A 12,203-nucleotide genomic window follows, 5' to 3' on the forward strand; every position below is an offset into this window, starting at 1 on the left:
CACATCCTCCTCTGATCTTGGGGAGAGGGTGTCCCTGTCTCTCCCAGGCCACAGCAGTCAGTCGAGTGAGAACTGGGTGGACAAGAAGGGTAACTGGTCTCCAGGGTGGGGGATGTGCTCCAGGAGTTGAACCACTCATTGCAGTTTATCTGTGTGTGGCAACAGTGGTGCCATGGGCACCCCGGGCTCCTGCCTGAAAGGAATCAAAGCTGCAGGACCCAGAGGGTCAGCTTTGCCAACCAACTATTGGATCAAAGCTATGTCACGTCCCCCTCTTTTCCCGGGGGGAAGCTGTCCCTGTCTCTACAAGACTGTAGCAACTAGCCAGTTAAGAATCTGGCCAACCCAAAGTTGCCAACTTTGGGGTTGGTGGAGCATGCTGAGAACCGCGGTGCAGTTAAGTCCTGTGTTTCTTTGTCCAGCTCTTTCTTATATGTTGCAGTGGTCCTTCCCTGCACTCGTAAGCCCTACAACTGCTGCTTTGGACCATTTCTGCCTGTTCTGTAGGTGTTTTGGTGGACGAGTAAGTTATGCCTCTCCTTACTTCACCATCTTCCTGGAAGTTCTTTCTGCCTGCTTTTAAAATTAGGTTTATACATTTTATTGACTTGAATGAATTTCGTTTGTTCTAAATAAAAGTCCTTTATTAGATACATGGGTTATAAAGATTTTCTTGTTTGTTCATTTTTTTAATGGTGCCTTTGATGAGTAGAGTTTTGAAGTTTTTATGAACTTCAGTTTATCGGGTTTTTTTTTTTTTTTTCAGTGTTAGTGCTTTATGTGTCTCATCCAAAAACTCTTGGCCTATCCAAAGATCATAAATATAGAATCTTATGTTTGATTCTGGAAGCTTAATAGTTTGAAATTTATCTTTAGGCCTTTTATCCACCTTGCATTAATTTTTTTGTATGGTATAAGGTAGTGGTCAAGGCTCTTCTTCCATATGGGTTTTTTGTGGACTCTGTTTTCTGTTTCATTGATATGTATGTCTGTATTTTTACCAATACCACTATCCTGATTACTGTTGCTTTATAGTAAGTCTTTAAGTCAGGTAGTGAAAGTCTTCTTTTTTTTCTTTAAATTGCTTTGGCCATTTTGGGCTCTTGGCATTTCCATATACATTTTATAATTAGCTTTTTTTTTTTTTTTTTTCACATGGGCAGGCACCGGAAATCAAACCCGGGTCCTCTGGCATGGCAGGTAAGCATTCTTACCTGCTGAGCCACTGTGGCCCGCCATAGCTTTTTAAATACTAACAAAGAAAGCTGATATGATTTTTTTGGGAATTGCATTATTCTTCAGATTGATTTGAGAAGAGTTGACATCTTAATATATTGAACCTTCCAATATATGAACAAAGAATATTGTATTCATACATTTAAGACATGTTTAATTTCTCACAGCAGTGTTTTACAGTTTTCAGTGTAGAAGTCTTGTACATATTTTCTTAAATTTATTTCTGTTTTTTGTTGTTTGCTTTTGGAAGTGATTATTGATATTTTTAAAAATTTTATCTTACATTTATTTGATGATAGTACATGGAAATGTAGTTGATTTTGTATTTTTATTTATATTCTGTGATCTTGATGAATTCAGTTATTCTTGGTTTTTTCTTCCTTTTCTTTTTTTTTAACTTTTTAAATTTTATGATATAACAAATATACAAAGCAAAGAAATAAAAAAGCAATAGTTTTCAGAGCACTGTTCAGCTGGTACAGGACAGATCCCGGAGTTTGTCATGGGCTACCATAGCATCCTCTCAGATTTTTCCTTCTGGCTGCTCCAGAATAGAGGAGGCTAAAGGGCTTAAATACTTTTTTTATCATCACAATCAAATTTTTTTTTTCTGTGAACAATAGCATGTATACAAAACTATGAATTTCAAAGTACAGCACCACAATTAATTGTAGAACATATTTCAGACTTTGACGTGGGTTACAGTTTCATAATTTTACGTTTTTACTTCTATCTGCTCTAAAATACTGGAGGCTAAAAGAGATATCAGTTTAATGATTCAGCATTCATATTCATTTGTTAAGTCCTATCTTCTATTTATAATTCCACCATCACCTTTAATTGATCCATACCTCTCTTTGGGGTTCTTTGGGCTCTGGCAATTCTAAATTTTTTATATTGGAAGGACCTATCACTAATATGGGTAGGGAGATGGAACTGTCTGATGTTCTGGAGAGGCTGGACTAGGTTTTAGGACTTATCTGGAGCAGGGACCCATCTGGAGGTTGTAGGTTCCTGGAAAGTTACTCTAGTGTCTGGAACCCTTGTGGAATCTTATGTTTTGCCCTAGGTGTTCTTTAGGAATGGACCTGGTTGAGGGTTGGCAGGTTATGACAGGTAACAAGGTCTTGCTGAGGCTTGCATGAGAGCAACCTCCCGAGTAACCTCTCGACTCTATTTGAACTCTCTCTGCCACTGATACTTTATTAATTATGCTCTTTTCCCCCTTTTGGTCAGGATGTAATTGTTGACCCCATGGTGCCAGGTCTAAATTCATCCCTGGAAGTCATCTCCCATGTCGCCAGGGAGACTTTCAACCCTGGATGTCATGTCCCACGTAGCAGGGAGGGCAATGATTTCACTTGCAGAGTTGGGCTTAGAGAGACTGAGGCCACATCTGAGCAACAACAGAGGTCCTCCAGAAGTAACTCTTAGGCATGCCTATAGGTAGTCTATAGCTTCTCAGCTACCTACATAAGCTTCTCAAGAATAAACCTCATGATTGAGGGCATGACCTGTTGATTTGGGTATCCCTAAAGTTTGACACATCATCGGGGATTCCCTGATGGTAAGTTTTAGTAGTTCCGTATTCTTTCTCCCCTTCCTCAGGGGACTTCACCCATACTTTTTGATTATCTACTTAATATACTCTAGGATGTTTCCAGCATTACAATAATCTATACGGGATTAAAGGATCTCTTTTCTTATTCTGTGCTTCCTGTGTTTCAGTTGTTCAAATGAGCTATACAGATAGGTTGAATTAGATTATACGCTACAGAAACTTTCAGTTTCAGATCAAATAAACCTTTCTTGTAGTTTTTTTTTAATTGACTCTTTAGGATATTCTACATAACTATCCATGCCATTTGCAAATAAGGCAGCTTTTTTACTTCATTGTTTCTAAACTTTATCTCTTATATTTCTTCTTTTTTTTAGGCTTTATTTTGAAATACTTTCAAACTTATAGGATTGTTATAAAAATAATACAAACGCCATGCAAAGAACTTTGAAATACCCCAACCCCCCTACATAACCAGCTCTACCAATTTTAACATTTTGCCACATATGCCATATCATTCTAGCTCTCTGTCATTGTCAGTCCATCTATTTATCTGCCTATCTCTCTATGTATCTGTCAGTTCATTTTCTGAGCACTTGAATATAGGTTGTATACACTATGCTCCCTGAACCCTTAATACTGCCCTTTACATTTACTAAGAATAAGTGTGTTCACTTATGTGCATCCACCTTAAATGCAGTTATCTAGTAAAGAAATTTAACACTGATATAAAGCTTACAGATGATTTCATTTTTTTTCAAATATATCAATAATGTCCTTTTGCATCTTCTCTACTTTCATATTATATCCCATTCAGGGTCATATATTTCCTTTGCCACTGTCTCTTTAGTTGCTCATTTTTTTTTTTTTTATTGTGGAAATATATATAAACTTTCCCATTTCAACCATTCTCAAGCATACCATTTAGTAGGATTAATTACATTCACTATGGTACAATACCTTCATCACCTATATCTAAAACTTTCCCATTTCCCAAAACAGAAGCCATATACCCATTTTGCATTAACTCCTCATTCTTCTTTTCCCCCACCCCTGACAGCCCATGTTCTAATTTCTGTCTCTATGGCCTTGTTCATTCCCTAATACTTTCTTTATCTTTACCATGTGCTTAAATTTAACATCCTAAATCTGTAACTCTCTCATTTGCTTTGATAGCAACTTTATTTCAGTAGTATACCCAAACTATGTCCCTTACACCTCTGTCCCCGCACCTTTATGTAGTTGTTGTCACAGCTTACATGTTTGTACTTTAGGAGTCCAGAACCACTAATTTATCATCATATTTTATGCATTTGTTTTTAGATCATGTAGGAAGTAAAAAATGGAGTAACAAATAGAAAATACAATAATACTGGCATTCATATTTACCCTCACAGGAGATCTTTGTTTCTTCATTTGACTTTGGTCTGTTGTCTATTGTTCTTTCCTTTCAACTTGCAGAACTATCTATAGTATCTCATGTAGGGTCAGTCTAATGGTGATGAACTTCCTCTGCTTAATCTGAATCTCATTTATATTAAGAATGTCTTAATCTTTGCTTGATTTCTGGAAGAAATTTTTGATGGATACAGAATTTGGGGTTGACAGTTTGTTGCTTTCAGCACTTTTAGCATGTCATCCAATGCCTTGTTGCCTTCATGGTTTCTTTTTATTTTTTTTAAACCTTTCTTATTGTGAAATATATAAAAAGAAAAGAAAGAACATGCAATAGTTTTTGAAGTACACTTCAACAAATAGTTACAGAACAGATTTCAGAATTTGTTATGGGTTATCATTCTACTTTTTCAAGTTTCTTCTGCTGCTGGAGGCTAGAAGGTACATCAGTGTAGTGATTCAGCATCAGTGTAGTGATTCAACATCAGTGTAGTGATTCAGCAGCAGCCATCCATACTCATTTGTTAACCCTGTTTTTGTTATAACTCCTTTTCCTTTGATGCCTCTCCCAGTTTATAGGGCTCTTTGGGCAATGCCTGTTCTGACTTTTTCATTTTGAGAAGGGTGGCCACACTGAAGGATAGGGGAATGTAATTAGTTGATAATCTTGGAGACCCTGGTCCCTCTGGGTTTCAGGATTTTTCTGGCCTAAGAAACCTCTGGAAATTTTAGGTTCCCGGAAAGCAAACTTAGCACATTAAACTTTTGTAGAGTCTCAGTTTAAACGCTAGGTTTTCTTAAGGGTTAACAGGCATGGTGTTGGGTAGGCTTTAGCTAACTATGGCAATTAGTACTATCTCGCTGAAGCTTACATAAGAATAGCCTCCAGAACAGCTTCTTGACTCTGTTTAATCTCTCTTAGCCAGTGATGCCTTATTAAACTTCCTTTCCCTGTTTTGGTCAGGAAGGGGATGTCAACCTGTGGTGCCAGGGGCAGACTTACCCTTAGGAATCATATTCCATGTTGTCAGAGAGACTTTCACCCCATGAAGGGGGAAGGGTAATGAATTTCGTTACAGAATTGGGCTTAGAGAGAGGCCACATCTGAGCAACAAAAGAGGTTTTCTGGAAGTAACTCTTAGGCCTTTTTATAGGTAGTCTTAGCTTCTCCACTATAGAAATAAGTTTCACTAAGGCAAGCCTCAAGATCAGGGATTTGGCCTGTTTTCTTGGGAGTCCTCTGTGGTTGAGAAGGTTCTGGGGTTTCCCAGATGGGAAAGTTTAATAGTTCCATATAATTTTTCTTTTCCTTTGGACCCTCACATGACTCAATAATATCTTTAATTATCTGACCACCGTAGTCTGAGATGTATCCGGGTATTACATTAAGCTGTATAGAATTACAAGTCCTCATTCCCATTCTGGACTCTTAAGAGTTTGGGTTGTTTAAATGAGCTATCCAGATAGGTTGATTTAGATTGTGTGTTACAGAAAATTTAGGTTTTAGACATAATAAGCCTCTCTGCGTTTGCTCTCATACTATAGGTGAAGGTCCATCTTTTATGCTGTGTTCTGATTTACCTTAGTCCCAGCCAGATCAGCTTTGCTTTTATTTCTAATTCAGGTCTGATATATTTTTCTTTCTCAATTACTTTTACTGTTTTTGTATCTAGTTATGCTAACTTTCAGGGCTGTAGCACTCCATTTCTGGGTCTTAGGTGTCACAGAGTTACTCAAAGTTTCAGGGAAATACCTGCTGATACATATATAGTTCAGTGTCTCAGAATCTACAAACACACTTACAACTTCAGACTAAATGTGGCTGCCATAAGGGTTTACAATCTAGACTCCAATTTTCCTGAAAGTATTTTCTGAAATAGACCTTAGCATATTTGTTCTTTCGTTCTGGCTTATTTTGCTCAACAGTGTCTGCAAGGTTTATTCATTTTGTTGTGTGCCTCACAATGTCCTTCCTTTTTGTAGCCACACTGTAGTCCATTATACAAATGTATCACGATTTGCCATTCTGCTTCTCAGTCCTTGTACCCTTCGACTCCCTCCATCTATTGCGCACCATGCATAATGTCCAAAATAAACCATGACTTACAGTGTCCTCACTTTGTTGTACAGTCAGCAGCACTCTCAGTTTTAGACAGTTCTTATCGATTCCTAGAGACAAAGAGCTGACATACACAGCCTCACCAATTATCAAATCAAAACTTCCCCTTTCTCTTGTCCCTCCCTCCCAATTAGTTACCTCTGTAGTGCCATGGTATGTTGATATCTTCCTGTTAACAATTGGCCATAGCACGCAATTTTAGTTTTCCTTGTATACCCTTCTACTATTGACACTTTGTCTAATATAAAACCTTTGAAATAGTTCATGCAAGAACTTATTTATAATTGTAGATTTAATCAGTGGGATACATGGCACTGTATGTCCTCTTTGGGCCTATTCATCTTCAGTATGGCAGTGCTGCTTATAATCCTATAATTAGTTACTAACACCTCTGTCCATTCCCTTACATTTAAGTTCTTCCTCATTGGGCAGCTGTGCTGGTTTGAAACTATTATGTGCTCTAGAAAACCATGTTTTAATCCTGACCCAATCTTGTGGGGACAACCGTTTCTTTTAATCCTGAGTATTAAAAGGGTGGAAACTGTTTTCATTAGATTATCTCTACAGAGATGTCAGGTTCCCAGCTATGGGAGAGGACTTCTGATCAGATTGTCTCCAGGAAGATGTGGTGTGCCCAGTTGTGGGTGTGGCCTTTTGGATAGAGGGAGATGAAGGCGTGGCAATTTCAGAAGCCATTTGGCGGTCCAGGTTAATGTGCTTCCTCTTGTACTCTCCCTTGATTTTAGCATTTATTTTACCCCAGTGTTAGGTGAGAGGAATGAATCAGAGGTCAGCTTCAGTCCACATGGGAGCTGATTGAATGTGGTAATCTTGGTTCCTAGTATCTATCAGTGTTCCATTTCTCTGTAAAAGTCAGACCATATTCAGTCCATCTGCACTTGGTTTCCAGGCTGCCCGTCACCTTTGTGGTCTCAGTGTTGTCTGAGCCTTAGCTTGTAAATTCCAGTACGTTCTCAGATTTTGTTTTCAAATGAAGATTTATTAAGACAAATCCATAGCCCTTGGTTAAGACAGCCCTAGTAGATTTCCCAAGTCAACATATGTAGGAGGCACAACCATCTTCTCAGAGGCCGTGGTAGGCTCAGGGATGACTATGGTGGAGGCACTTTCCTTCATTGACTTTTCCTTTTTTTTTTTCACAGTTCCACAATTTTAAGTTTTTATTTCTAGCTGCTCTAAGTTACTGGAGATCAGTATAATGATTCAGCACTTATACTCATTTGTTAAACCCAATCTTCTTTGTATAACTCCACCATCAACTTTGATCTTTCTCCCTCTCTTTAGAGGTATTTGGACTATTCCCATTCTGATTTTTAAAAAAATATTTTTGTTGACACATCTTCACATACATAGATTCCATATATGGTGTACAATCAGTGGCTCACAGTAGCATCACAGAGTTGTGCATTCATCACCATAATAATTTTTTAGAACATTTGCATCACTCCAGAAAAAGAAATAAAAGAAAAAATTCATATATACCATACCCCTTACCCCTCCCTCTCATTGACCACTAATATTTCCATATACCCAATTTATTTTAACCTTTGTTCCCCCATTATTTGTTTATTTTTTTATTCATAATTTTTACTCATCTGTCCATATCCTAATTAAATGGAGCATCAGACACAAGGTTTTCATAATCATTCAGCCACATTGTAAAAGCTATATCATTATACAATCATCTTCAAGAAACAAGGCTATTGGAACGCAGCTGTACATTTCAGGTACTTCCCTCCAGCCACTCCAATACACCATAAACTGAAAAGGGATATCTATATGATGCATAAGAATAACCTCCAGGATTATTCTGTTTGAAATCTCTTAGTCACTGACACTTTATTTTATCTCATTTCTGTCTTCCCCGTTTTGGTCAGAAAGATTTTCTCAATTCCTTGGTGCTGTCCCACGTTGCCAGTGAAATTTACACCCCTGGGAGTCATGTCCCACTTAGAGGGGGGAGGGCAGTGAGTTCACTAGCTGCGTCGGCTTAGAGAGGGAGAAGCTACATCTGTGCAACAAAAGAGGTTCTCTGAGGGTGACTTTTGGACCTAATTTTTTTTTTAAACCTAAATTACTTTTATTGTAATGTTATGAGAGAGAGAGGGGTCTTTCAAACACTAAAACCAAATGAATTTACAAGTTACATAGAAAACTTCAAATTTATAACTTTAAAATATACTAGATAATGTCTTTGCTACTGAAATTCTATTGCTTACAGCATGAATGTGGCATTAACTGTTCTTTCAGGACTGGTTCTTTGAAGTTTAGTATTTCTAAACTATATATCATATGGCAGTTCAATTTGCAGGTCTCACTTTTCTATTCAAATTAATATGAAATATATATTAGTATACCCCAGTTTGGGTTTGTTCATATTGTCAGAATACAATATACCAGAAGTGGAATGGCTTTTAAGGAGGGAATTTATAAGTTACAAGTTCTAAGGCTATACAAATGTCCAAACTGAGGCATCCAAAGAAAGATACCTTGACTCAAGAAAAGCCAGTGTCTGTCACATGAGAAAGTGCATGGCTGGTGTCTGTTGGTCCTTGTTCCTGGTTTTGTTGCTTACAGCTTCCACTGCTAGTGGTTTCCTCTCTAAGAGTTGGTCTTCACTTAGCTCCTTCAGGATGCAACTCTCAGACACAACTCTGGGTTCTGTCTTGCTTGGTTATCTCATGGAAAGACACATGCTGACGTCTGCTGGACTCTGCTGCATCTCCAGACTTCTGTGTCTAGGTGTCTGCTCTCTCTGTCAGCGCTCTAGGCATCTCCAAGTGTGTGTCTCTGTCATCTCTGATTCCTGTCTAGCTTCTGCTGGCTCTCTCAGCTCCTGGCATCTCCTGGAACTTCTGCATTTCCAAATGTCTACATCCTTGTAGGTTCTGAAACAATGTTCTCCAAGTATCTGAGCTTCCTTCAAAATGTCTTCGCTTTCAAAGGACTCCAGTAGACTAATCAAGACCCACCTTGAATGGATGGAGTTACATTTCCATCTAATCAAAAGGTCAACCTGGGTCATGGAAATTTTTTTTTTTTGGTGGATTTCAGTATCAGATTCCAATTGGAAAAGCCATGTCCATAGGAAAAATGGAAATGTTAGCTTATTCTTCACTTAAGAAAGTCTGATGAAGTTCAGGGTTTCTTTCTCAACTGGAAAGGCACATAGTAAATACGGCGACATCTGCTAGCCTTCTCTCCAGGCTTCTTGATTCATGAAGCTCTCCCAGTGGTGTTTTCCTTCTTCATTTCTGTTGTGTGGGCTCTCATGGTTCTCGTCACTCTGTCGGAACTCTGTTGTAGCACTCATGGATCTCATCATTCTGACTCTTAGGCCTAGTAGGCTTAGCCTATCTTTTGCAGAAATAAATTTCATAGGGGCAAACCCCAAAATTGAGGGCTCAACCTATTGATTTGGTTGTCCCCACTGCTTGCTAGAATATCAGAAATTCTCCAAATGGGGAATATTGCTGTTTTACCATATTGCCATATTGAATATTGCCCCCTTTCTCCCCATTCCCCCAAGGGGACTTTTTGCAAATACTTCTTTATTCACTGTCTGAATCTCTCTGGGATTTATCAGGGTATCACATGAACCTGGACTAACAAAGTTTCATGCCCTGTTCAAGTTCCATGTTCTGCCAAACTGACTATACAAGTTAAATTAGGAAATGCACTACCCGAAATATAAATTTTGCATCAAGTAAACGTCTCTTTACTCTCACACAGAAGTTGAAGTTTTAAAATATGGATGATGTCATCCTTTACCCAGTCTTCTGATATACATTGGTCCTATCCAGATCAGTTTCATTCATGTCTGTACTCGGTGTCTGATCGCTTTTCAACTCTTTGAACAGTTCCTGTATAGGGTAGTGCTGGCTTTCATAGCTTCAGAGCTCTAACTCTGAGTCTTATGAGTCACATACATACCTGAAGTTTCTGGGAAAAATCATGTTATATACAAACAGTTCAGTATCTCAGAATTTAGAATTAAGAGTTATACCTCCTGAATACATGTGACTGCTGTAAGAGCTTACAATCTAGGATCCTTTACCATAAGCCTAACCTGATAACCCATACTCTCGACTTTAGTTCACTGAGTTTTTATATTATAGTTAGTCCATATGATTGAGGCATGATAATATTTGTCTTTTTGTTCCTTGCATTTCATTCAGCATATAGCTCTTAAGGTTTGTATTAGCTAGGGTTCTCTAGAGAAACAGAATCAGTAGGAAATATCTGTAGATATAAAATTAATAAAAGTGTCTCACATAACTGTGGGAATATAGAGTCCAGAATCCATAGGGCAGGCTGTGATGCTGATGACTCCAATGAAGCGTCTGCACGAACTCCACAGGAGAGGCTCACAGGCTGAAGCAGAAAGAGAGCCTGTCTTTTCTGAATCCTCCTCAAAAGCCTTCCGGTGATTAGATTAAGGGTCACTCATTGCAGAAGACACGCCCTTTGATCACAATGCAGTCAGCTGTGTCAGACCAAGTAGGTGTTAAGATTCCTACCTAATTTCCCCCTTTTCTGTTAGTAAAATAAAGGTAGATTATTTACTGGATTTTTTGTTTTTGGTGGGTGGGAACGGAATGGGTTATGTGTCTTCTAGTTTTGTTGGTTTGCTTTGTTTTGCAGAACCCTAATTTTTCTCCTTCTGTGTCTTTTCATCTTTTACCCAAATGTGAAAGGGTACCTCTCCTCCCTTTTTGGCCTTATTTCTCCCCCAGGAGCTTTGCTTTTTGAAAAAATAATACCATTTGAAATTGCCTGACTTTTAAGCCTCTTCCCTGTAAACATTGCACTAATTGGATACTTTAGCAGTAATTTCAGACTTAGGGTGGCCTTACTTGGCCTGCTTTTCCTTGCCACAGAATTTTACAGTAGGAGGTGTGGATAGGAGCATGAGACATTGTTCCATGAGATTTTTTTACTTACAGTATTTGAAATTTATGTTTTCTCTTTCTTCAGGTTAGGCTGAAGGTGTGGCTTTTATTTGGTTTTAGTTTTTCATGGTGTTCTTCATTGTTTTTGGATGCAGTATTGGGAGAGAGAGCAAGGCAACTGCCATTGTCTTCAGGTTCCCAGAGGGTCCCTGGTTATTTTTTTGCCTGTGCTTAAATTGTGAGAACTGAGCTAATGAATTACCCTACTGCTAAAAGGGAAAAACTAGTTAAAAAAAAAAAAAGATGGTAAATAACAGCTCTTTCTGAAAAATACATTACCACTCATAATAATAATTCTGTCAGTACTTTTATAACATTTGGCACTTGACCAAAGCACTGTCAGAAATGCTTTTTCTAATATAATTCTCTCAAATCTGTTTCACAAATGAAGAAATTGTGACTCAGATGAAATGAATTGGTAATGTCATGCAGCCATTAAAAATGACAGGGCCGAGACTTAAACACATGTTTTCTCTTTGTAAATCATGGGCCTTTTCTGCTCTTCCTCACTATTTGCCCTTGTCAGTGCACATGGAATGTCCAAACTCGTAGGCCTTGATTAGGGTTACAATGAGTCTCTTTAAAGTGATACATGCTATGAACCTTCCAAGCCTAGTTTAGGTGGTGAGTTAATTGCTTTTCTTGTTGATACTTTCTTGATAATTGATTTAACTGTTATTCTTTGCTCTTATTGTACAGGGCCAAGTCATATGTCATTCTATGTCCGAACCCACAAAGGGTCAACACTTTCCCAGTGGTCCCTTGGCAATGGCACCCCAGTCACAAGTAAAGGAGGAGACTACTTTGTATTTTACTCCCATGGACTCCAGGCTTCTGCATGGCAATTCTGGATAGAACTACAAGTAGGAATTTCTCAATACTGCTGGTATAATTGATTAGGTTCCCAGGTGACTTTTAGCAA

General features: G+C 38.3%; 1 protein-coding gene across 4 annotated transcripts in view; it reads left to right on the top strand.

Annotated features, from left to right (window-relative positions):
* The window catches only part of ERMP1 (endoplasmic reticulum metallopeptidase 1), a 124,553-nt gene that overhangs the window by 94,474 nt on the left and 17,876 nt on the right, over nucleotides 1-12,203 (top strand). For 2 of the 4 annotated variants that reach the window (XM_077148254.1, XM_077148253.1), the window contains exon 14: nucleotides 11,981-12,144. The exons of 1 other annotated variant lie outside the window; for it this stretch is intronic. In XM_077148254.1, coding sequence (XP_077004369.1) covers nucleotides 11,981-12,144 — 164 coding nt within the window. Of the gene's footprint in view, nucleotides 1-11,980; nucleotides 12,190-12,203 lie in introns of all 4 variants that reach the window. One more of the 4 variants, XM_077148255.1, reaches the window with a different exon arrangement.

This window comes from Tamandua tetradactyla, chromosome 2 (assembly GCF_023851605.1).
Source record: "Tamandua tetradactyla isolate mTamTet1 chromosome 2, mTamTet1.pri, whole genome shotgun sequence".
Taxonomy (NCBI): domain Eukaryota; kingdom Metazoa; phylum Chordata; class Mammalia; order Pilosa; family Myrmecophagidae; genus Tamandua; species Tamandua tetradactyla.